The following is a 21,356-nucleotide window of genomic DNA, read 5'->3' as shown; positions in this document are numbered from 1 at the left end:
CGTCTCTAGTCACGCGGTCAGCAGTAGAGTTTCAAGGTAATTAATCAGAGTCGTCTCATGCTGGTCGATGCCTTTTCGAGGCCGTTTCATGATCCACTTGGAAGCTATTAATCAAAGGCTTCACGCTGCTTCGAACCCTAATCGAACCCTTTCATGAAGCTGCATTTTGTCCCGGGTGTTCAGTTTTTATTTATTTTTTTATCTCTTGCTTTTTATTTTTTTGTTTGTGTGTTTGGTGTGTGTGTGTGTGTGTGTGTGTGTGTGTGTGTGTGTGTGTGTGTGTGTGTGTGTGTGTGTGTGTACATGAGGGTTTGGGTACTTGATTTATGGGTCGTTTTTTGTCAAGTGTGTTTTTTTTTGGCTGTTGTTACCAAATGTTCGTTGGCTGGTAAACACACACACACACACACACACACACACACACACATACACACACACGAACGAACGAAGGAAGAAAAAACTACCTTTTCATCTATCAATCTTAGGAGAAAAAGAAAAGTGAAAGAAAAAGAGAAAAGAAAGTGAAAGGCAAGGACAGAAAGGAAAGAAGCCATGAGGACAGCTTGATAAGGGGATCAGCGCCCCGGCCCCTTATCCCTGCCTGGTGAGGAGCCCCTTAGTGAGGCAGGGGCGCCATGGTGCTGCTGCGCGGAGGGGGCGGCGCCAACAAGGGGGCAGCTCGCGGTAAACGACGCCCCTTGGTCACCTGGCTCACCCTGCGCAGTGTGTGGCGAACCCGCAAGATGGCGCGCAAGTCCCCGCACTGCTCCCTTCTAGTACGTGAGAGAGAGAGAGAGAGAGAGAGAGAGAGAGAGAGAGAGAGAGAGAGAGAGAGAGAGAGAGAGATTATGCTTACTTTTCAGCCAATTCAACAGCAGTTTTAGAGAGAATTAGTTAGTTGATCTATCCTTACTTTTCATCCCTCAAAAACCTTCTTTTCATATATCTTCCAGTAGTAATCAATGTCCAGCCTATCTCCTCAATCCCTCTCGTCAAAGTGTAACTCCGAGTCTCTCCCACAGGCTTACTACCGGCAAGGCGTGGCGCTGCAGTGCCTGGGCCGACACGCAGACGCCCTGGCCGCCTTCAGCAGTGGCCTGGCCCAGGATCCCAAGTCCCTACAGCTTCTGGCAGGCCTGGTGGAGGCGGCCATGAAGAGTCCCCTTAGAGGTAAGTTCTTCCAGTTTTCTTACGACACATGGGGTCTAGATACCGTTTATTTGACTATGGAAATCTGGTATCCCGTTTTTTATAGATGTATGGGAATCACTTATGTTCCTTCGTTGGATGTGTTGGAGTTTGCTATGCTCTCTACTGGATGTATGGGGCTCTATTTCGCTCCTTCGTTAGATGAATGGGTGTCTGTCTTGTCCGTTTGATTGTATGTCAGCCTGTTATGCTCCCTCGCTGGATGTTTGGAGCTCTGTTATGCTCTCTTCTGGATATGTGGGAGTCTGTTTCGCCCCTTGGATGTGTGGCAGTAAGTTATGACTCTCTTCTGTGTGCATGGGAGTCTTGTACGGACAACTCTTTTTCTCTAGATGTATAAGGAAAAGATCTATACAGGAAATAGGGAACAAGAGACAGAGGTATTGGAATGTAGTTGAAGGTAGCCAGAGAAGTGAAGAAGTAGGCACGGCGTAGGATATGAATGTGCTGTGGGAGATTCTTGGACGATCGAATAGAAGCTATGGAACTGAAATAATATGGCATGAAAGACTATACGAGGATCTAATTGGAGCTTTGGTACTGGAATAGTGGCTTCCGACGTCCAGTACTAACTTTGAGACTACGCATAATGACAGAATAAATTATGTACAACGAAAGACTCCAGAATCTAATGTTAACTAGCTGCATTAGTAACTCCCGACGTGCAATGTTAACGCAGAGTCTATAGGCATAATAAATAATAAAAATGGGTAGGGAAGACCTCAGCATCTAATGGGAACTTTGAAACTTTACCACGAACACCTCCTGACGTGACGAGGAGACGTGTACGAGTAATAGAGGCGCGGAGGACGATGCACTCAGGCCGCGTGGGAAATGAGGTGTGATGTGACGGGTTAGTCTGTTACGGTCTGGTACGGCTGGCTATGGACGGGTAGGGCACTGACTTGTACTGGACGGCTCTGAAAAAAAGTCTGTGTTTGCATTCTCTTTTGTATAGCCATGAATTCCTAAAACATAGAAGGCTAAAGACAAACAAGACCTTTTTTTTCTATCTAGTGCGTTTATAGTGATTTATTTGGAAACACTAATGACATTTGTCTGTCTGTCTGTTTGCCCTCGAATAGCCATGAATTCACAAAACATGGAAGATTCAAGACAAAAGACATTTTTTTTATCAACAGTTCAATAGCGTATTTGTTTATGATGATTTATTTGGAAATATTAATGATATTTCTCTGTCTGCCTGTCTGTTTATCATCCTGCTTCTCCCACTTATTCCATTTATAAGAGAAATTTAAGAACCCAAAAATGCAAAACCTGAATCAACTTTCTAGCAGCATATTTGTTTTGCGGCCACTTGTTTGGAAATAACTGCAATATTTGTCTGTCTATCCGTGTGTTCGTCCGTTTTATAGCGACGCCATTAATTCTCCAGCTATCGAACGCTTAAGACAAAACTACCAGCGTCATTTTTTTTACTAAGAACAGCGACTAGTTAGGAAACACTCGTAAAACTAACGCAACTTTTATGATCAATCTTCCTAAACTACTGGTACTACAACCACACTTCCGCGTGGCATTCTCTTTTTCTGTGCCACAAGGTAAAGCAGAGCAGGAGAGGTGGGATGGAGTGAGGCGAGACGGGGTGTGGTGAGGAGAGGTGGGGTGAGATTAAATTGGCTGAGGTTTCGGTTCCTAACACACACACACACACACACACACACACACACACAGTTAGTTTATCGATCACAGTATACAGCGACATATACATACTTACTCATACTACATAAACAATAACTCAGACCAACTGAATAACACAACAACATTTAATAATACATAACAGTAGCCCACAACATATGCCCAAAATATCAACACGTACAACCTTGACATTCCCTCTCTACTTATACGCATTCAAAACCTCACGAATAAGGTTTACAGGGAGTTTCAGGTGAGAACTGTGTGGAAAATAACACACACACACACACACACACACACACACACACACACACACACACACACACACACACACACACACACACACACACACACACACACACACAAGCATTCCTGCCATTAATTTTAAACAAGCAAAATCAAGCCGACAAAAAAAAAGGAGGAAAAAAAAAAAACGTACGAAAGACGAACCGCATTCTTCACCGCGTCTTTGCATCTCAGTACCAGTGGAGGCAGCGAGGGCGCCGCGCGATGAGCCATTCCACTATAAACAAAAGACGTTAAAGGTGCTACTAATAGATTCTAAATGGCCTATGACGCACGCGGACTGGACGTAAAAGGATAATAAAAAGGTGCGCTTAGGGAAGGACTTCAGACCGTTGGGATCCTCGAAATTGTTGTATCGCGTCCATTAGGTGTGTGTGTGTGTGTGTGTGTGTGTGTGTGTGTGTGTGTGTGTGTGTGTGTGTGTGTGTGTGTCAGCAGGCAGATTCTCAATAATTTTTCGCTTTAGTCTTCAAACAGATACATAGATGAATAGATATAATCAGAAAGTAGGTAATTTAGGTTAGGTAAGGTAGATTTGTGTAGATGAATAATTTGAAATGGATACGTGCTACGAGAGAGAGAGAGAGAGAGAGAGAGAGAGAGAGAGAGAGAGAGAGAGAGAGAGAGAGAGAGAGAGAGAGAGAGAGAGAGAGAGAAACTGCATAAGTGTCACCACACACGAAATGTTATCCACCACCACCACCACCACTACCTCCTCCTCCTCCTCCTCCTCCTCCTCTTCCTCTTCCTCTTCCTCCTCCTCCTCCTCCTCCTTCAGCTGCTCCTCCAGTCAGTGCAGTCATATTATACAGTCTCCTCCATAAGCCCCGGGCGCAGCTTATGCCCCCCTTACCTCCAAAGAGACACCTTCCCCCCACAAAGATATCTCCTCCCCCTCCCCCTCTTTCTCTCTCCTCTCCTTCAAACAAGCCCCTTCTAGTCACTCCTCCATACCTCCCTGACTCTTCCTCCTCCTCCTCCTCCTCCTCCTCCTCCTCCTCCTCCTCCTCTGGGCAGACACATCCCTCCTTCTCAAACTGTCCCTTCTCCTTCTCACAAAACAAGCCTCTCTCTCTCTCTCTCTCTCTCTCTCTCTCTCTCTCTCTCTCTCTCTCTCTCTCTCTCTCTCTCTCTCTCTCTCTCTCTCTCTAGTACTATACCCTTCTGAGCCTCATCCCTCTTCCTTCCTTGCTCCTTACCTCCACCTGTTCTTCTTCCTCCTCCTCCTCCTCCTCCTCCTCCTCCTCCTCCTCCTCCTCCTCCTCCTCCTCCTCCTCCTCACCTGGCTGGGTATTTCTTACCTGTACCTGCATAATTAATTTTGACACGTTCCTACCTCGTGATTTGGTGTTTTTGCTCCAATATTTACTTTCAGGTTTGGTTGCTTTTGTTTACTGCAAAAATATACAGGCATTCAAGCAGCAACAATAACTAGTACTCCTCCTCCTCCTCCTCCTTCTCTTCCTCCTGCCACTAGCCTCCTCCTCCTCTTCCTCCTCCTCCTCCTCCTCCTCCTCCTCCTCCTCCTGCCGCTAGCCCACAGAGGACATAAACAACAATAATATCAAAACTTTCTACAGTATTTATTTTCTGGAGTGTTTTTCCTCCTGCAATTAAACATATCTGACTGTGCAATATTTCACGCATTTCCTTCTCTTCCTTCATTTGTTCCTTCTCTCTCCTTCCTCTCTCCCTCCTTCCTTCTCCTTCTCCTCCTTTCCTTACTTCTCGACGGGACTTGGAAGTTTTTTTTTTCTTTTTATCTCCTCTTCTTTAGTGGGAGAGAAATAAAGATTTAGATATTAAAAAACGAGTCTGTTTAGGCCGCCATAAAAGAGAGAGAGAGAGAGAGAGAGAGAGAGAGAGAGAGAGAGAGAGAGAGAGAGAGAGAGAGAGAGAGAGAGAGAGAGAGGAAATAAAATGACTGAAATATATCAAAAGAGAAATGATAAGTACACCAAAAATGTAATAGAGAAGCAGATATATGAAGAATAACATAAAAACGGGAGAAAATAAATAACAAAGGAAACAAAAAGAATAAAGAAAAAAACTGATGAACACAAAAAAAAAAGTAGAGAAAGAACAAGGATGGATAAGGAGGAAAATAAAAGGAACATACACATAAAAATAAATAAATAAATAAATAAATAAAAAAACAGAAAGAAAAGAAAGGAGGAGACTGAAGCACACAAAAATATACATCGGGAGATGGACAGAAGATAGAGTGTGATAAAAATGACATTATTATTCTTTAGGAGGACACTTCGGCAAACATGGCGTGCACAGGTGTGGGCGCCTATTACAGGTGTGTGTGTGTGTGTGTGTGTGTGTGTGTGTGTGTGTGTGTGTGTGTGTGTGTGTGAGAGGGAGAGAGAAAGAATATGAGTGGGGATAGGAAAACAACTGTGTGTGTGTGTGTGTGTGTGTGTGTGTGTGTGTGTGTGTGTGTGTGTGTGTGTGTGTGTGTGTGTGTGTGTAGGGCGTGCGTATGGGCGTCTCAGAGTGCTGGGCGGGCGAGCGGGGCGAGGGGGTGCGAAGGGGGCCACACAGGGCATCTCACAGCGGTAGTCTGAGGCGGGCACAGTAAATATCCATAAAGCCAGCGGGGCCATTCAGACCACAATTAGCCTAAAATCGTAAATGTCCCTGAGACGCGCCGCTGTCCTCGTCACGACCTCCGCCGCACGCCCTGCAGGACCCCACCGCCGCAGAACCACGCCAGGACCCCGGTGGACCCTGCAGGACCCGCCGGCGCTTCGTCCGTACGGGGCAAAAACACGGGGGTACCTCAGGGGGGGATGAGGTCGCGAGGACGACAGCTATAACACGGCGGGGGTTCCTGGGATTAAATTCAGACTGGATGGTACAGTGAGCAGCGGCGGCGATGGTGCTAGCAGCAGTAGTAGTAGTAGTAGTAGTGGTAGTAGTCGTAGTACTAGTAGTGGTAGTAGTAGTCGTAGTCGTAGTGGTGGTGGTGGTAGCCCCAAGAGGAACATATTTGGACTTCACATCGTCACTTCGACATTAGTAGTAGTAGTAGTAGTAGTAATAGTAGTAGAAGTAGTAGTAGTAGTAGCATGAGGAATAATAGTAGTAATGGCAGTAGTAGTGGTGGCGCCAGCAAGAGCAACGAAACATCACATCGCCGCCTTCATATCGTCTCGGGACTCCGCATCACCACTTAGACAGACATTTAACGACTCGTATCTAAGCATTACCGCCCCATATTTGCTTGGGCGGGACATGTTTGTGTGGAAGCCCCAGCATCTAACGAGACTCTGCTACCATGTGCATCTTACGGGAGACTTAGGGGGCTGGTATAGGGGAGCGGCTTTCCCTTTAGATGCAATATGAGTCTACCCAACTCCATCCCCCTCCGGCCCCCTCCGATTCCTGCCCCCACATGCCACCCCCAGAACGCTGCCCTTTCGAGTGTTTGCAGAAACCTCAATGGGCTCTTAAGGAGTCCTGTAGGAGCGGCGTAAGGGCAGCGGCGTCCATCTACAAACAAAAGATGAGCATTGATCCTCAGACTAACACGTACACAAGTCATTAGCTTCTTCCGAGACCGCTCCGCTACACCTGTCTGTCTCTCGGCTGTCTGTGTCTCTGTGGTTCTCTGTGTCTCTGTTTCTCATTTCCTCTGTCTCTGTTTGTGTCTTTCTCTTTTTCTTCCTCTGTTTCTTTGTTTGTTTGTTTGTTTCTCTCTCTCTCTCTCTCTCTCTCTCTCTCTCTCTCTCTCTCTCTCTCTCTCTCTCTCTCTCTCTCTCTCTCTCTCTCTCTCTCTCTCTCTCTCTCTCTCTCTCTCTCTCTCTCTCTCTGTGTGTGTGTGTGTGTGTGTGTGTGTGTGTGTGTGTGTGTGTGTTCGGATACGGTAATGCAATGCCACATCTATCTCATTGCTCCTACTACTACTACTACTACTACTACTACTACTACTACTACTACTACTACTACTACTACTACCAAAACCACCATCACCACACACACACACACACACACACACACACACACACACACACACACACACACACACACACACACACACACACACACACACACACATCATCGTAATCTCCGCATAATAGAAGGCAGCTAGACCTACGACGTTTGTATCAGTGGTAAAATCTAAAACTAGCAGATCCAGGAGGCTGCCAAGAACGCCCAGGAGGAGGAGGAGGAGGAGGAGGAGGAGGAGGAGGAGGAGGAGGAGGTGGAGATGATCCTGGACTCAAGCGCGAGGGTTATGAAGGATTATGATGAGGGTTGTGCCGTTGTATCGCACTTTCAATCTCCTGCTTTGTCCCAAGGCTTCTATCTCCCCAGCAGGGCGCCGCGACCCCTCTTCGTCCTCCCCTCCGCCCCCCTAGTCCCCTTGTCCCCTTCCCTCCTCCCCAGCGCCCCTACAGTAGCGGCGGGGCTCGAGGCATCGCGGGATCTCGCCTTAACACGGGGATCAAAGGAGAGAAGCACGAGGACAGAAAATGTGCTAAGGAATGCTTGGAATTGTGTGCGTGAGTCAGTGTTTTTTTATTTATTTATTTATTTATTTTGCCTCTCGTTCGGTGATGATGATGATGATGATGATGATGATGATGATGACGATGATGATGATGATGGTGATGATTTATATTTTGTTTATTTATTTATTTATTTATTTATTTTATTTTTTATATGTAGGAGGGTTTCTGAACAAGGACAAAAAAAAAGTAAAAAAAGCGTATTTCCTGTAAAAAAACAACAACACGAAAGAAAACAATGATGGTGGTGGTGATTTGATTAATATAAAATGCTGCGTAAGAAATAAAAGTGATGATTAAGATAGGCAATACTTAATAATAATAATAATAATAATAATAATAATAATAATGATAATAATAACAATAATAAAAATAATAATAATAATAATAATAATAACAATGAGAGAGAGAGAGAGAGAGAGAGAGAGAGAGAGAGAGAGAGAGAGAGAGAGAGAGAGAGAGAGAGAGAGAGAGAGAGAGAGGACTAGGAGAGCTTAAAGAAAGGAATAGAAGAAGGGAAAGGGGGCAGATGAGGGGAGATGGGGGATGGTATAGATGGGGTGATAGTGAGCAGAATAAAAGAGAAGAAAAAGAATAGAGGTAAAGAAATTGGGGATGGTAAGAACATTGAGGGGAAGGAGAAAACGAGAGAAGGAACAGATGAATAAAAAGAAAGGAATAATGAAAGAAAGGATAATGAAAGAGGAAAGGAAAGTAGAGGTGATAATACTGATGGATAGGAGGATTAATGAAGAAAGGATATAAAGAATAACAGAATAAGAGGAAGAAGAGAAAAGGATGATTCAGATGGAAGGAAGGATGAAGAGGAAGAAAAAGGAGAAAGAAAAAAGTGATAACATGGTAGAAGGGGAGATGGAGAGGCGGAGGGATGAATTAAAGGATAACAGATGAAAGAGAGACGGAAAAAAGGAAGCATAAAGAGGAAGAATAAAGGAGGACGACGATATGGAGAGAAGGAGAAAGAAATCAAAATAACAAACGAGGAAACAGAGAAAGAGAGAAAAAAAAAAGAGACAAGAAAGGGAAGACAGACGTGAAGGAGTAAAACAGGAGGGAGGAGGAGGCAGGGTAGATGGTATTCAGATGGAGGGAGACACGACGAGAAGGAAGAGGAAGAGGAGGAGGAAGAGAAGGGCGAAAGAGAGGCATTCCGAGACGCGGTGAGGGTCATCTACATATGGGGTAGAAATGCCGCTGTTCTGGCCGTCCGTCACTTGCTGGTGGCGGGGAGTGAGCGGATTGAATGCGACGGAAAGAAAGGCTTGGTATAGGTCGGTCATTAGCATAACTTAATTATTCATAAAGTATACCTCATCCGGCCCGGAGCCTCTAATCCAGCCTGTCGTGCAAGATAAGGCGGTGATGAGGCGGCCGAACGGAGGTGATCAGAGTGCGCGCCTCCATCTCCGCCTTCTTCTCCTGACGGGGATTCAAGCGTCTTCCGCGAACTGGGCTATTAGGTCTGTGTGTGTGTGTGTGTGTGTGTGTGTGTGTGTGTGTGTGTGTGTGTGTGTGTGTGTGTGTGTGTGTGTGTGTGTGTGTGTGTGTGTCTCTCTCTCTCTCTCTCTCTCTCTCTCTCTCTCTCTCTCTCTCTCTCTCTCTCTCTCTCTCTCTCTCTCTCTCTCTCTCTCTCTCACACTTTAAAATGCGTATTCAGTTTACTTCCTCTCTCTCTTTCTCAGCCTGTCGTTTGCCTAACTAATACACTGTCACTAGCGCTCCCTCTCCCTCTCCCTCTCATTAAAAGATTTTCATTAACCCAATCACTGCAACACTTCCCAACACTAAAAGCACTGCACAAAATCTTTATAAGCACGTACAAGAAAGGAAATGGGTTAAAGGAGCAGTTTCTATTTATTTATTTATATTTCAGGCAGTTTTATGTTCAGAGATGACTGGTGAGTGAAAACTAATGGGACAGATTAGTTTGTGAATAAAGAACCGTGAATAATAAGTAAGGGAAAGGTTAAAAGTTCGTATGCAGTGTCGATTTTTCGATATCTGGCCAATATAATGTTCAGAGGTGGCTGGTGAATGAAAAATAATGTAGTAAAAGTATTCATTGAGTAAAGAATCGAGGTTAAAAGTACATATGCAGTGTTGATTCTTCAGAAATGGGTGCTGAACTAAAAGCAACGTGTCAGAGCAGTTTGTGAGTGAGGAACCGTGCGTGTCATAAGCAGAGGAAAGGTTAAGAGTTCCTGTGCAGTGTTGTTTTTCCATCTCTCCTCGTCTCGTGCAGGAATCAATACGCCATCCCTCCATCCCGTGCGTCCCTGGTTTCCTGACCTCCCTGTGGCTCGCGCCCTCTACATATATTGCGCATAAATCTCCCCTCACCAGGCAGGGAGAACTCTATTATTTCAGTGCCCTTTAATTTTTCTTTCTCCTCTGCGCGAGTTTATCTCCTCCGACACATCAATCATCGGGCTTCTTATGTTGTATCAGTGGGTGTCCCTGTCTGGCCGACCCTTCCTTCCCGCCGCCAGCCAGCCAGCCAGCCAGCCAGCCAGCCAGCCATGCCAGCCACAGCCATGCCAGCCAGCCAGGGGAGGCGCTCCTACGCTCCACACAATCTGCCGAGTCTCATGCCAGCTGGAATCGAACTTGCGGTGATTGAGCCTCATCCGATCAGAACTCTTGAGCCTTCGAGTCTAATTATTTAAACTTGCGTCCAGGGAGTGTTTAAATATTGACGTGGTGTTTTCCGTCTTGTCTTGTCTCTTCTCCGTGTCATGACTCAAGCCTCGCCGCACAGCTGGTCTTGTTTGAGTGTTTAGAAGTGGCGTAGGCCTTATTTTCTACATAGGAACCTCCAAGTCTAATTCTAAGGCTGAGGTGATATCTAATTCTATCTATATCAACCAGTTATATCCCCTTGCCCTCCTCCAACTTGCCTTGAACAAAGCGTAGTTAGTCTTAGTTAACTTTAACGCGGCAACAAACAGCTTCAGATCAATCTATTAATAAATTTGATTATGTTAAGTTAGTTTACGTTAGATAATTAGATTAGGCTAGGTAAGGTAAGGTTATGTTATGTTATGTTAGGTTAAGTTCGGTTACATTAGGTTTGGTATGGTCAAGCCGGGTTAGGTTAGGTTTGCTTTGGTTTGGTTAGGTTACGTTACGTTGGATTAGGTTAGATTGGGGCAACCCAGTCAAGTATCCATTAACCTTAACCCAGCCTAACCTAACCTAACCTAACCTAACCTAACCTAACCCAGCCTAACCTAACCTAACCTAACCTAACCTAACCTAACCCAGCCTAACCTAACCTAACCTAACCTAACCTAACCTAACCTAACCCAGCCTAACCTAACCTAACCTAACCTAACCTAACCCAGCCTAGCCTAACCTAACCTAACCTAACCTAACCTAACCTAACCCAGCCAAACCTAACCTAACCTAACCTAACCTAACCTAACCTAACCCAGCCAAACCTAACCTAACCTAACCTAACTTAACCCAGCCAAATCTAACCTAACCTAACCTAACCTAACCTAACCTAACCCAGCCAAACCTAACCTAACCTAACCTAACCTAACCTAACCCAGCCAAACCTAACCTAACCTAACCTAACCTAACCTAACCTAACCTAACCTAACCTAACCCAGCCAAACCTAACCTAACCTAACCTAACCTAACCTAACCCAGCCAAATCTAACCTAACCTAACCTAACCTAACCTAACCTAACCCAGCCAAATCTAACCTAACCTAACCTAACCTAACCTAACCTTTAACACAGCCCTTCCAATCAGCCCACTCCCTCAAAAGAAAAACCCTCCAGAATGAACCCAATCCAGCTCCTACCTTTAAAACTCAAGTCCTCCTCCTCCCAGACCCGCACCCTCCACACAGCCCCTGCCCCCTCAGCCTCGTCCTTAAGCCCTATCAACTCCCTGACCAATCCGCAACAACACAACATACCACAACCCGAATGCGGCGACCGTAGTGAGCTTGGCAAAGTGAAACCGCATCACCTACTCCCACTCCTCTTCATCCTTGGCCCAGCAACATCTCTCCTGCTCCTCTCCTCCTCCTTCTCCTCCCTCCTCTCCTCCTCCCTTCTCATCTACCTCGAGCCCAAATACCTGAAAGCCTACCCAAGCTTAAACTCGTTGGAAATTAGCTTGTATTAGGGAATGTAACCCTTAGTTAAGGCGACAGGGTGGTAAGGCCCTTGGGATGAGGACAGCGGTGTGTGGTGTGGGTGGAAAGGGTTGCCTGAGGGAGAGATAGGGCGGGGGTAGATAGGGGACGGGAAGGGGGTGGGAGGTTTGCTAGGAGGAGACAGTTCAAAGAGATACCACAAAGTCTTCCAGCCTAAAACGAGGTTATGCAGTGTCGCCTGTGTTACGATGGCGAAGATTGCTGACGTAGAAAGTTTGGTAGTGGTAGGGAAGGAGGAAGGTGGAGATGGGATGAGGGATGATGTGAGGGAGGGAAAGTTAAGGTGAGAGAGAGAGAGAGAGAGAGAGAGAGAGAGAGAGAGAGAGAGAGAGAGAGAGAGAGAGAGAGAGAGAGAGAGAGAGAGAGAGAGAGAGAGGAAAATTAACAAAGAAAAGAAGAGACGATGCAGAGACAATGAAAAAGGCAAACCAAGGCAAACCAACAAAAAACAGGAAGAGAGAGAGAGAGAGAGAGAGAGAGAGAGAGAGAGAGAGAGAGAGAGAGAGAGAGAGAGAGAGGGTACGAGAGAGAGGGAGCGAAGGAGGAAGGAGAACCAGGAGAGAGAGAGAGAGAGAGAGAGAGAGAGAGAGAGAGAGAGAGAGAGAGAGAGAGAGAGAGAGAGAGACGCAGAGAGGGAGAGAGGGAGGGAGAGGTGCGGCGGGCGAGCTCTCTCAAGAGGAACACTCACATCGACATGACAATACCCCAGCTTGGGATATAAGCCGAGTTCCACAGTCTCCCGGCCCATTATCAAATCAACCACCCCAGCGTGCCTACTAATGCTCCGATCCTCGTCCTCATTGGTCACTACACACGTCGATCTGAGCGCTCATTGGTCCTCATTTCCCCTTATCTGCGCAGCCATTGGTCATTCGTTTTCCGTGCACCTACCCAGCCATTGGTCGCGGGTTTTTCTTGACCTAAGCACCACTGGTTAGGAAAGGGACAGCTTGGAGTCTAAATTCTACCGTCCGTTCTTTTTTTTTCCCTTATCCCTTCAGTCTAGTTAATACGAGCGGCTATTGGCTCTTATCTCCTCCAATCACAGAAGGGAGGTGCAGCAGGGGTAGTGATTGGGTGGCTGGACCTTAGGTTTATCTTACTGGGCAGCGGGAGCAAGCAGAGTATTCGAGGGTCGACACGAGAGGTTTAAAATAAGAGGCTATGACTGGATCTTAGTATTCCAGTCATCAAAGCGATTAGGTTAAAAAAATAGAATCCGCGGAGACTCAAGCATTTCCTCTCCATCAGGTGTCGTTACTTCGCCACTCCGCCACGCCTGTAATTAGTACACCTGTTCTAATACACATTTTACAAGCCTGGATTGCCACGCCGCCTTCTCCAGCCCCGCCTCTCACTCTCCTTCTCTGACTTACTTCTCTTTCTCTTTCTCCCTCCCCCTCGCTCTCTGTCTCTCTCTCTCATCGTCTTCCCTCCCGTCGCTCCTCTCTCCCCCTCGAGGAAACTTTAGGAGGAAAAAAAAAAAGTTTCGTATAAGAAGAGAAGACATGAAGAAGAGTGCAACGAGAGGGAAGAAGACGTGAGGTAGGCAAACTCTTCTCTTTCTTCTCCTCCTCCTCCTCCTCCTCCTCGGCGGTGAGTGTAAGCGTGAGTGTTGCTCATATAGAAAGAAAATTAGAGCTAAAGATGATGATTTTATAAACGTAGCCATGAAGAGAAGGAGGAGGAGGAGGAGGAGGAGGGGGAGGAGGAGGAGGGGCAGGTGGAGGAGGAGTAGGACGAGACATCTAGAAAGATAATCTAAAACCTTGAATGAATAAGAAAAAGTATATATATTTAGCAGGTAACTCTCTCTCTCTCTCTCTCTCTCTCTCTCTCTCTCTCTCTCTCTCTCTCTCTCTCTCTCTCTCTCTCTCTCTCTCTCTCTCTCTCTCTCTCTCTCTCTCTCTCTCTCTCTCTCTCTCTCTCTCTCTCTCTCTCTCTTAGATGTGTAGATAAATTCAAGTTATATTTTCACAAAGAATGAGTCTGGATAACGTTATTAGAGAGAGAGAGAGAGAGAGAGAGAGAGAGAGAGAGAGAGAGAGAGAGAGAGAGAGAGAGAGAGAGAGAGAGAGTCGAATTCTTCTAGGTATTATGTTGGTGCTAATTCTGTGTGTGTGTGTGTGTGTGTGTGTGTGTGTGTGTGTGTGTGTGTGTGTGTGTGTGTGTGTGTGTGTGTGTGTGTGAGGATAAGCCTTAAATTTGTGTACGTAACAAAAAGAATAAAAAAAAGCTCATGTGTAAGTAAGTAAACAAACAATGTAAATATATACCTGATAAAAAAACGCTATTATTATTATTATCATTATTATTATTATTATTATTATTATTATTATTATTATTATTATTATCATTATTATTATTATTATTATCATTACTACTACTACTACAACTACTACAACTACTACTACTACTACTACTACTACAACAACTACTACAACCACTACTACTATTACCACTATCTATCACCATTATTCACTACTTCATTCAGTCGTACCAGCGGGAAATTCTTGGGCGCAATAATACAAGTAAGACAAACAAGTTCTGAACCAATTAACGGGAGGCGATCGCTTGTCTGGCATTCCTTCCCAACGAGCGAGCGAGAATAAAGCCACGGAACCTATTGGCGAATAAATCAATAAGCCAATGTAATTATGTACGGCACGTAATGAGACAAGAAACAACGGCAGTGCTTGTTAACGTTTAGTTGTAATACATAAATTTTCTGACGCATATTTCTCTCTCTCTCTCTCTCTCTCTCTCTCTCTCTCTCTCTCTCTCTCTCTCTCTCTCTGGTATCTTTTATCTTACTATTTATTTTAGTTTCCCGCATTTGTCATTTCTTAATTTGTTATTGTCTTATTCTCTCTCTCTCTCTCTCTCTCTCTCTCTCTCTCTCTCTCTCTCTCTCTCTCTCTCTCTCTCTCTGGTATCTTTTATCTTACTATTTATTTTAGTTTCCCGCATTTGTCATTTCTTAATTTGTTATTGTCTTATTCTCTCTCTCTCTCTCTCTCTCTCTCTCTCTCTCTCTCTCTCTCTCTCTCTCTCTCTCTCTCTCTCTCTCTCTCTCTCTCTCTCTCCACTACATATTCACATTACCATATCGACAGCCATTTGTACCCTCCCCCCACAAACAATAGCACCTACTGATCAAACGTTTTCTCTTCCCCTATATTGTCTATACCTGTACCTCTATATCTTACACTGTATAGCTTCTTTTTTATACATTACTTTAGGTAGTGAAGAGAACTGTAGCTTTTTCTCCTCCTCTGTAACCTTATACTGTAGTTTTTTTTTCTATAATATTGTAGATAGGGAGATAAGTAAAAAATCTAGTTACTGTTTGAAATTCACTTGTATTCTCTCTCTCTCTCTCTCTCTCTCTCTCTCTCTCTCTCTCTCTCTCTCTCTCTCTCTCTCTCTCTCTCTCTCTCTCTCAGTTGCAGTTTGAAATTCACTTGTATTCTTTGTATTTACCTCCCCATCCCCCTCTCCTCTCTCTCTCTCTCTCTCTCTCTCTCTCTCTCTCTCTCTCTCTCTCTCTCTCTCTCTCTCTCAGTTGCAGTTTGAAATTCACTTGTATTCTTTGTATTTACCTCCCCATCCCCCCCTCTCTCTCTCTCTCTCTCTCTCTCTCTCTCTCTCTCTCTCTCTCTCTCTCTCTCTCTCTCTCTCTCTCTCTCTCTCTCTCCGTCGCATTACTCACAGGTCACCGAGGGGAGTGGCGAGGGCCGCGGATTCTACCAGAGCCTCGCCAAGTAATCGATCCTGACTCTCTTCACAGACACTAAGAAAATCCTTTGAATAGGTTTCTGATTAAGTTCTACACACATGCTGGACACGTAGATTGCCTGAGAGAGAGAGAGGGGGGCGGGAAGGAGGGGGAACAGACACACAGACAGACGGACGAACTCTCAGGCATGCAGGTTGAAAATAAATACAATTAAACACCTCCAATGATAAAGGTTCGCCCGGAGGTTGACTCAGGACATGATGTAAAGCAGAGTGGTTACCAAGATATGCGTGTATCTGGGACGATAGCACCGAGGTTTTTTGGATATAGTCTTTCTGCTAATTTGGCTGCGGCTTTGTCTCTTGCTAGTTGTTGTGGTGGTGGTGGTGGTGGTGGTGGTGGTGGTATAAGTGGTAATAGTAGATGTTAGTAGTAGTAGAAGTACCTGGATGAGGATGAAAAGTAGAAGCAGGCGTAGTAGTAGTAGTAGTAGTAGTAGTAGTAGTAGTAGTAGTAGTTGTTGTTGTTGTTGTTGTTGTTGTTGTTGTTGTTGTTGTTGTTGTTGTTGTTGTTGTTGTTGTAGAAGGACCAGAACAAGGAGATAGATAAAGAGGTAGAGGACGAGATGAATTCTATATACGAGTAGATCCTTTTTCTATTCTGTGCAAGCGAGAAACGATGATCAAAAGGGAAGTCAAGGTCGTGCTGGTGGTGGTGGTGGTTGTGGTGGTGGTGGTGGTGGTGGTACACTTAAAAGCCTGTCAGCAAACTATTACAACCTCTTTGCTTCCCAACACCGAAAGAAGTCAAGATGGGCTATCGGGGTTGGGTCCTTCCAGCCTCTCCTCCTCCTCCTCCTCCTCCTCCTCCTCCCCCTCTTCGTATCCTCGCATTATCGTCTTTCGTTTTCTATTTTTTTTATTTACGTAACAATTCCTTCCTTTTTTCTTCAGCTGGTTCTTAAATATAATGGGTCGCCTCTCTGCTGCTGCTTCTTTCATCTCATTCAGATTAACTTCAGTCTTCTTTCCTCCTCCTCCTCCTTCTCTTCCTCCTCCTCCTCCTCCTCCTCGTTATCATCCTCATCGTCTTCATATTAAACGCTCTCCATTATTCTTATTTTTATATCTTTTTTTTCTTTCCTTCTCATACACCTGCATTATACTTTCGCTCACTCGCTTATCTTTTTTTTTTTTTTACTTTTTTTCCTCTATTTTTTTCCTTCTCCGAGAGGCGCTGCGCTTTTATTTTTGGTATTGTTAGTTGTGGTTTTGTTTTCGGGCCATATTTCGAGTATTTGTACATCTGTATTTGTCTTTTTTTTCTTTATATTTAAACGGTAATAACTTTTTTCATATATTTAAACAGTAATAACTTTTTCAGCCATTTAATTTTGTTCTCCTGTTTCTTTGTTTTTTTTTTGGAGTAATATAATTGTTAAAGGTATTTTTTTCTTTGTTTCTGCGATGTTGAAAAATAACGAATAATTTTTTTTTTTTCGTCTCAGTATGGTTTGTTGATTTTTCGTCTCTGCGGTTGTATTTTATGATTTTTCATCTCTATGGTTGTATATTCATTAATTTCTCGTCACTGTATGCTTGTATTAATTTTTCTTTTCCTTCCTTCTCTTTCCTACCTTTCTTCTTTCTTTACTTGTATTAATTTTTCTTTTCCTTCCTTCTCTTTCCTACCTTTCTTCTTTCTTTACTTATTTACTTATATATTTCGTATTTACACACTCTCCCTCTCCTGCTGATATTGAGGGAGTAAAACAATGATGAAGTACTTAACGCCAAACAAATTAACACGCCATTACAAGAACATTCCGGTAATAATGAACTGAAACGTATGCAAATGAAAGAAAAGAAGAAAAGAATGAAAACAGAAAAAGAGAAAGGTTGAAGTCCATGGAAGCGGAGACATAATATAAAAGAAAGTAAGGGAAAAAAAAAGAAAAAAGAGAAAACTAAAAGGTGTACGAGAGAAAAGTATCCACAAAAGAATACAAAAGGAAGAAATCTGTCGAACAATAAAAAGACAGAAAAAAAAATACAGACACTCGACAAAATAAAATAAAAAGAAATTGTAAGAGTAGAAATTGACAAACCGACCCGTGGAATGTGAGGAAGAGGAAGGAGCGAAGAAAGAAAATTACCGATGATTATAAAATAACAAAGTAACACAGAGAAGATAGCAATTGAGTTAGGGGACGCTGAGAGAGAGAGAGAGAGAGAGAGAGAGAGAGAGAGAGAGAGAGAGAGAGAGAGAGAGAGAATCATGATTGTAGTGGTAGCAGTAGTGGTGGTGGTGGTGGTGGTAGTAGTAGTGGCAATGTTGGTGGTGGTAGTGGTGGTGGTGGTGGTGGTGGTGGGCGTGTTAGCGTGGAGGAAGAGTCCACCTTGAGCCCAGCTGAGCACGAAACAGGCTGCCAGGTTGCATCAAGCTCCGCCAACGCGCTGGAGTGGCTGGCCGGCCCCTCCCTCCCGCCCTGCAGCCCCAGACGGCGGCGTGGCCTTGAGGGGGTGGCCGTGGCGACGCCAGCCTAGCCAGGGAGAAACATCATGGCCTCGCAGTGAAGAAAAAAAGAGGGAGAAACAGTGAGACAGGAGGTAGAGTGAGAAAAGGGGAGATGGAAGGTCTAATAGTTGATTTTTCCCATAGGTTATAAGGAAGTAACAGCAGGGAACAGGTGTGATTTTGCCGGGTGAGGGCATAACCAGGTGAACTTAAAAAGAAATAAGAGGGCTGGGAAGAGGTTCTAATGTTTGATATTTTCTCGACACAGAGGCACAGGTGTGAGTTTGTAAATTAGCAGGCGAGGTCAGGGTCAGGTAAACAAATATAGAATCACCTGGACAAACAAAGATAAACCAGATATAAATGGGATGGGTGGGAAGAAGGTGCCTCCTGAATGGTTTCTCCCACATGTTTCTTAAGCAACAACAGAAGCACAGGTGTGAATTAACCAGGTGATGACATGGCCAGGTAGCGACACGTGCAGGTAAACCAAGGTATATGATCACTTGCACGAATTCACAAATATAAACTAATGAAAAAAAGAAAAAGAAAAAAAAAAAGAGGATAGACATAAATAGATAATAGAGGTGATGATCTCTTTGGCTTCTCTTTGGAAACTGGGATTCAAGTGGGTTTTGTTTTTATTGACCCTCTTACAGGAAAAAAAAAAATATATATAGTAGATGAAAAGAGGAGATATGCGAAAAAAAAAATGCGTTGATAAAAGAGAAAGGTACTAGACATTAGATAATACATGTCAGTAGATATGCGAAGAAATGCGTAGATACATGTATAAAAAAGAAAAGTCTAGCTTGTATGCAAAAAGATGTACGAAAAAAAGTTTAAGTAAGAAAAATAAAAATTCTAGATGGCAAATAATCTATGAAAAAAGGACACTAAAAAAAGAGTAGAAAACGAAATAAAAAATCCCATAAAAAAGTAAATAACAGAAAACATGAAAAAGCGAAGATAACAACAAATTCAAATCCTGCAAACAAGAAAACTGAAAAAAATACGATATAAAATAAATAAATAAATAAACCGTAATATAAAAAAAAAAATAAAATAAAAGTCCTAGAAGAAATACTAAATAGAAAAAAAGCACGGAAAAGTCATAGATACCAAGAAAAAAAAAACAAAAAAAAAACAAATAACACAAGAAATAAGATATGCCCCAAGAAAACACATACAAGAGAGAGAGAGAGAGAGAGAGAGAGAGAGAGAGAGAGAGAGAGAGAGAGAGAGAGAGAGAGAGAGAGAGAGAGAGAGAGAGAGAGAGAGAGAGAGAGAGAGAGAGAGAAGATAACCCAAGTAAAGGTCTCAGATTGTAGATTAGAGATTCCAGCGTGGCCAAGAGGTGTCTGAATTGGCCAGGGGGTCTGATAGCGGGCCATGGAGCCTCTGATACGGACAGCCGCCGCTATGGCCTCGGGTTGTAGGCCACGCAAGTAGACGAAGAAGAAGAATCACTGGGACGTAACTCAACGCTAAAAATAACTACAAAAAATAAGAATAAAAATGCCAGATATGGACTGAGCAAGATATAAAGTGTAGAGAGAGAGAGAGAGAGAGAGAGAGAGAGAGAGAGAGAGAGAGAGAGAGAGAGAGAGAGAGAGAGAGAATGTATTTAACCACCAGGCAGGAAGTTCGCTGTTACTTCAAGAATCATCAAGAGTCTCCTTGTTACGTGTTACTTGTTATGTGCTTATGTATTTTTTCCTCTCTCTCTCTCTCTCTCTCTCTCTCTCTCTCTCTCTCTCTCTCTCTCTCTCTCTCTCTCTCTCTCTCTCTCTCTCTCTCGGTCTAAAATTACAATTCAGTGTGAGCAAATAAATTGGCAAATATTTAGTTAATGCAATACATCGAAAAAAAAAAAGACGAAGGGAAAGAAGAAAAAAGAAGAATGTAAGGATTGTTGGCATAAATTCAATCTTTTTTCTTTCTCTCTCTCTCTCTCTCTCTCTCTCTCTCTCTCTCTCTCTCTCTCTCTCTCTCTCTCTCTCTCTCTCTCTCTCTCTCTCTCTCTCTCTCTTATTCCACAACATCTCACTTCCTTATATAAATACACCGCTTTTGTATCAGTGTGGAAAAGTATGCGCCCGTTAGTTGTGGCATGTGGAGAGTGGAGGAGGCGAACGGGGCAGGTGGAGGAGCTTAAATATATGTAGATAAGAAAATATAAGGAAGAAACACCATGGAAGAGAAACTATAGACACCGTAAGACAATGGAATAATATAAATGAAAGTTACGTGATAAGAAATAAAAAATCGGATGAGTTCGAAGTGGAAAAGACATGAGGAGACGAAATATTAGAGGAAAACACCATGGGAAAAAAAAAAAAAAACCTGTAGGAGGAAAGGACGTGTGTAATAGAACATGTGGAGTTTATGTGGATGAGGAATGCAAAGTAAAATGAAATGTGGATGGAAGAGGAATGTGTGGATAAGTGGAGGAGAAATATGACACGAAAACACCATGAAGGAGGAAGTATGAATGTCGAAGGCGAGTGGAATAAAGTATGTGGAGTCTATGTGGATGAAAAATAGAGAACAAAATGAGATGTGGATGGAGGAACAGTCTGGGGACAAGTAAAGACAAGTGGAGAAAAATATGAGAAGAACACTCCAAGAAAGAAGGACCGTGGGTGGCTTAAGTGAGTGGAAAACAACAAGTGGAAGATATATGGAACAAAAATGAAAAATAAAATGAGTTGCGGAGAGAGGAAGCGTGTGGTGACAGGTGGAGACAAGTGAAAGCGAGTGGAAAAAAGCAGGTGGAAGATATTCGGATGAGAAGTAGAAAAAAATAAAAAACAAACAGAGATATGGATAGAATAGGTGTGTGGAATGTAGGAGCAAGAAGAGATAAGAGGAGGGGCGTACAGGTAGGTGAATGTTGAGGCGTGTGGAGGTTAGGAAGTGTGGGTGTGTGTATGGGGCCGGGGAGGGGGGAAGGGGGGTGCGGGCGTGGGTGGGGGCCATAGAGGTCCATATGGGTGTGGATGAATACCCATAAAAATCTCTGTGGTGGGCCTTAGCCGTATAAAAGCCACGTTAAGACTCTCTCTCTCTCTCTCTCTCTCTCTCTCTCTCTCTCTCTCTCTCTCTCTCTCTCTCTCTCTCTCTCTCTCTCTCTCTCTCTCTCTCTCTGTCGCTTACTGGATATGCCTAACAAACAGAATGCAAACTAATATAAAGGTTTCCAAGCAACAAAGGC

At 43.9% G+C, this 21,356-nt stretch overlaps 1 protein-coding gene across 1 annotated transcript in view; it reads left to right on the top strand.

Moving 5' to 3' along the window:
- Positions 1-450: 450 nt before the first annotated feature.
- The window catches only part of LOC135088684 (tetratricopeptide repeat protein 28-like), a 59,593-nt gene continuing 38,687 nt past the window's right edge, over positions 451-21,356 (top strand). The window contains 2 exon segments of the mRNA XM_063983620.1: positions 451-776; positions 1,023-1,170. Of these exon segments, the coding sequence (XP_063839690.1) occupies positions 636-776; positions 1,023-1,170 (289 nt within the window). The 5' untranslated portion in view covers positions 451-635.

This window comes from Scylla paramamosain, chromosome 31 (assembly GCF_035594125.1).
Source record: "Scylla paramamosain isolate STU-SP2022 chromosome 31, ASM3559412v1, whole genome shotgun sequence".
Lineage (NCBI taxonomy): Eukaryota > Metazoa > Arthropoda > Malacostraca > Decapoda > Portunidae > Scylla > Scylla paramamosain.
Note: the sequence above shows the minus strand (reverse complement) of the source record. Positions and strands in the feature narration are given on the sequence as shown.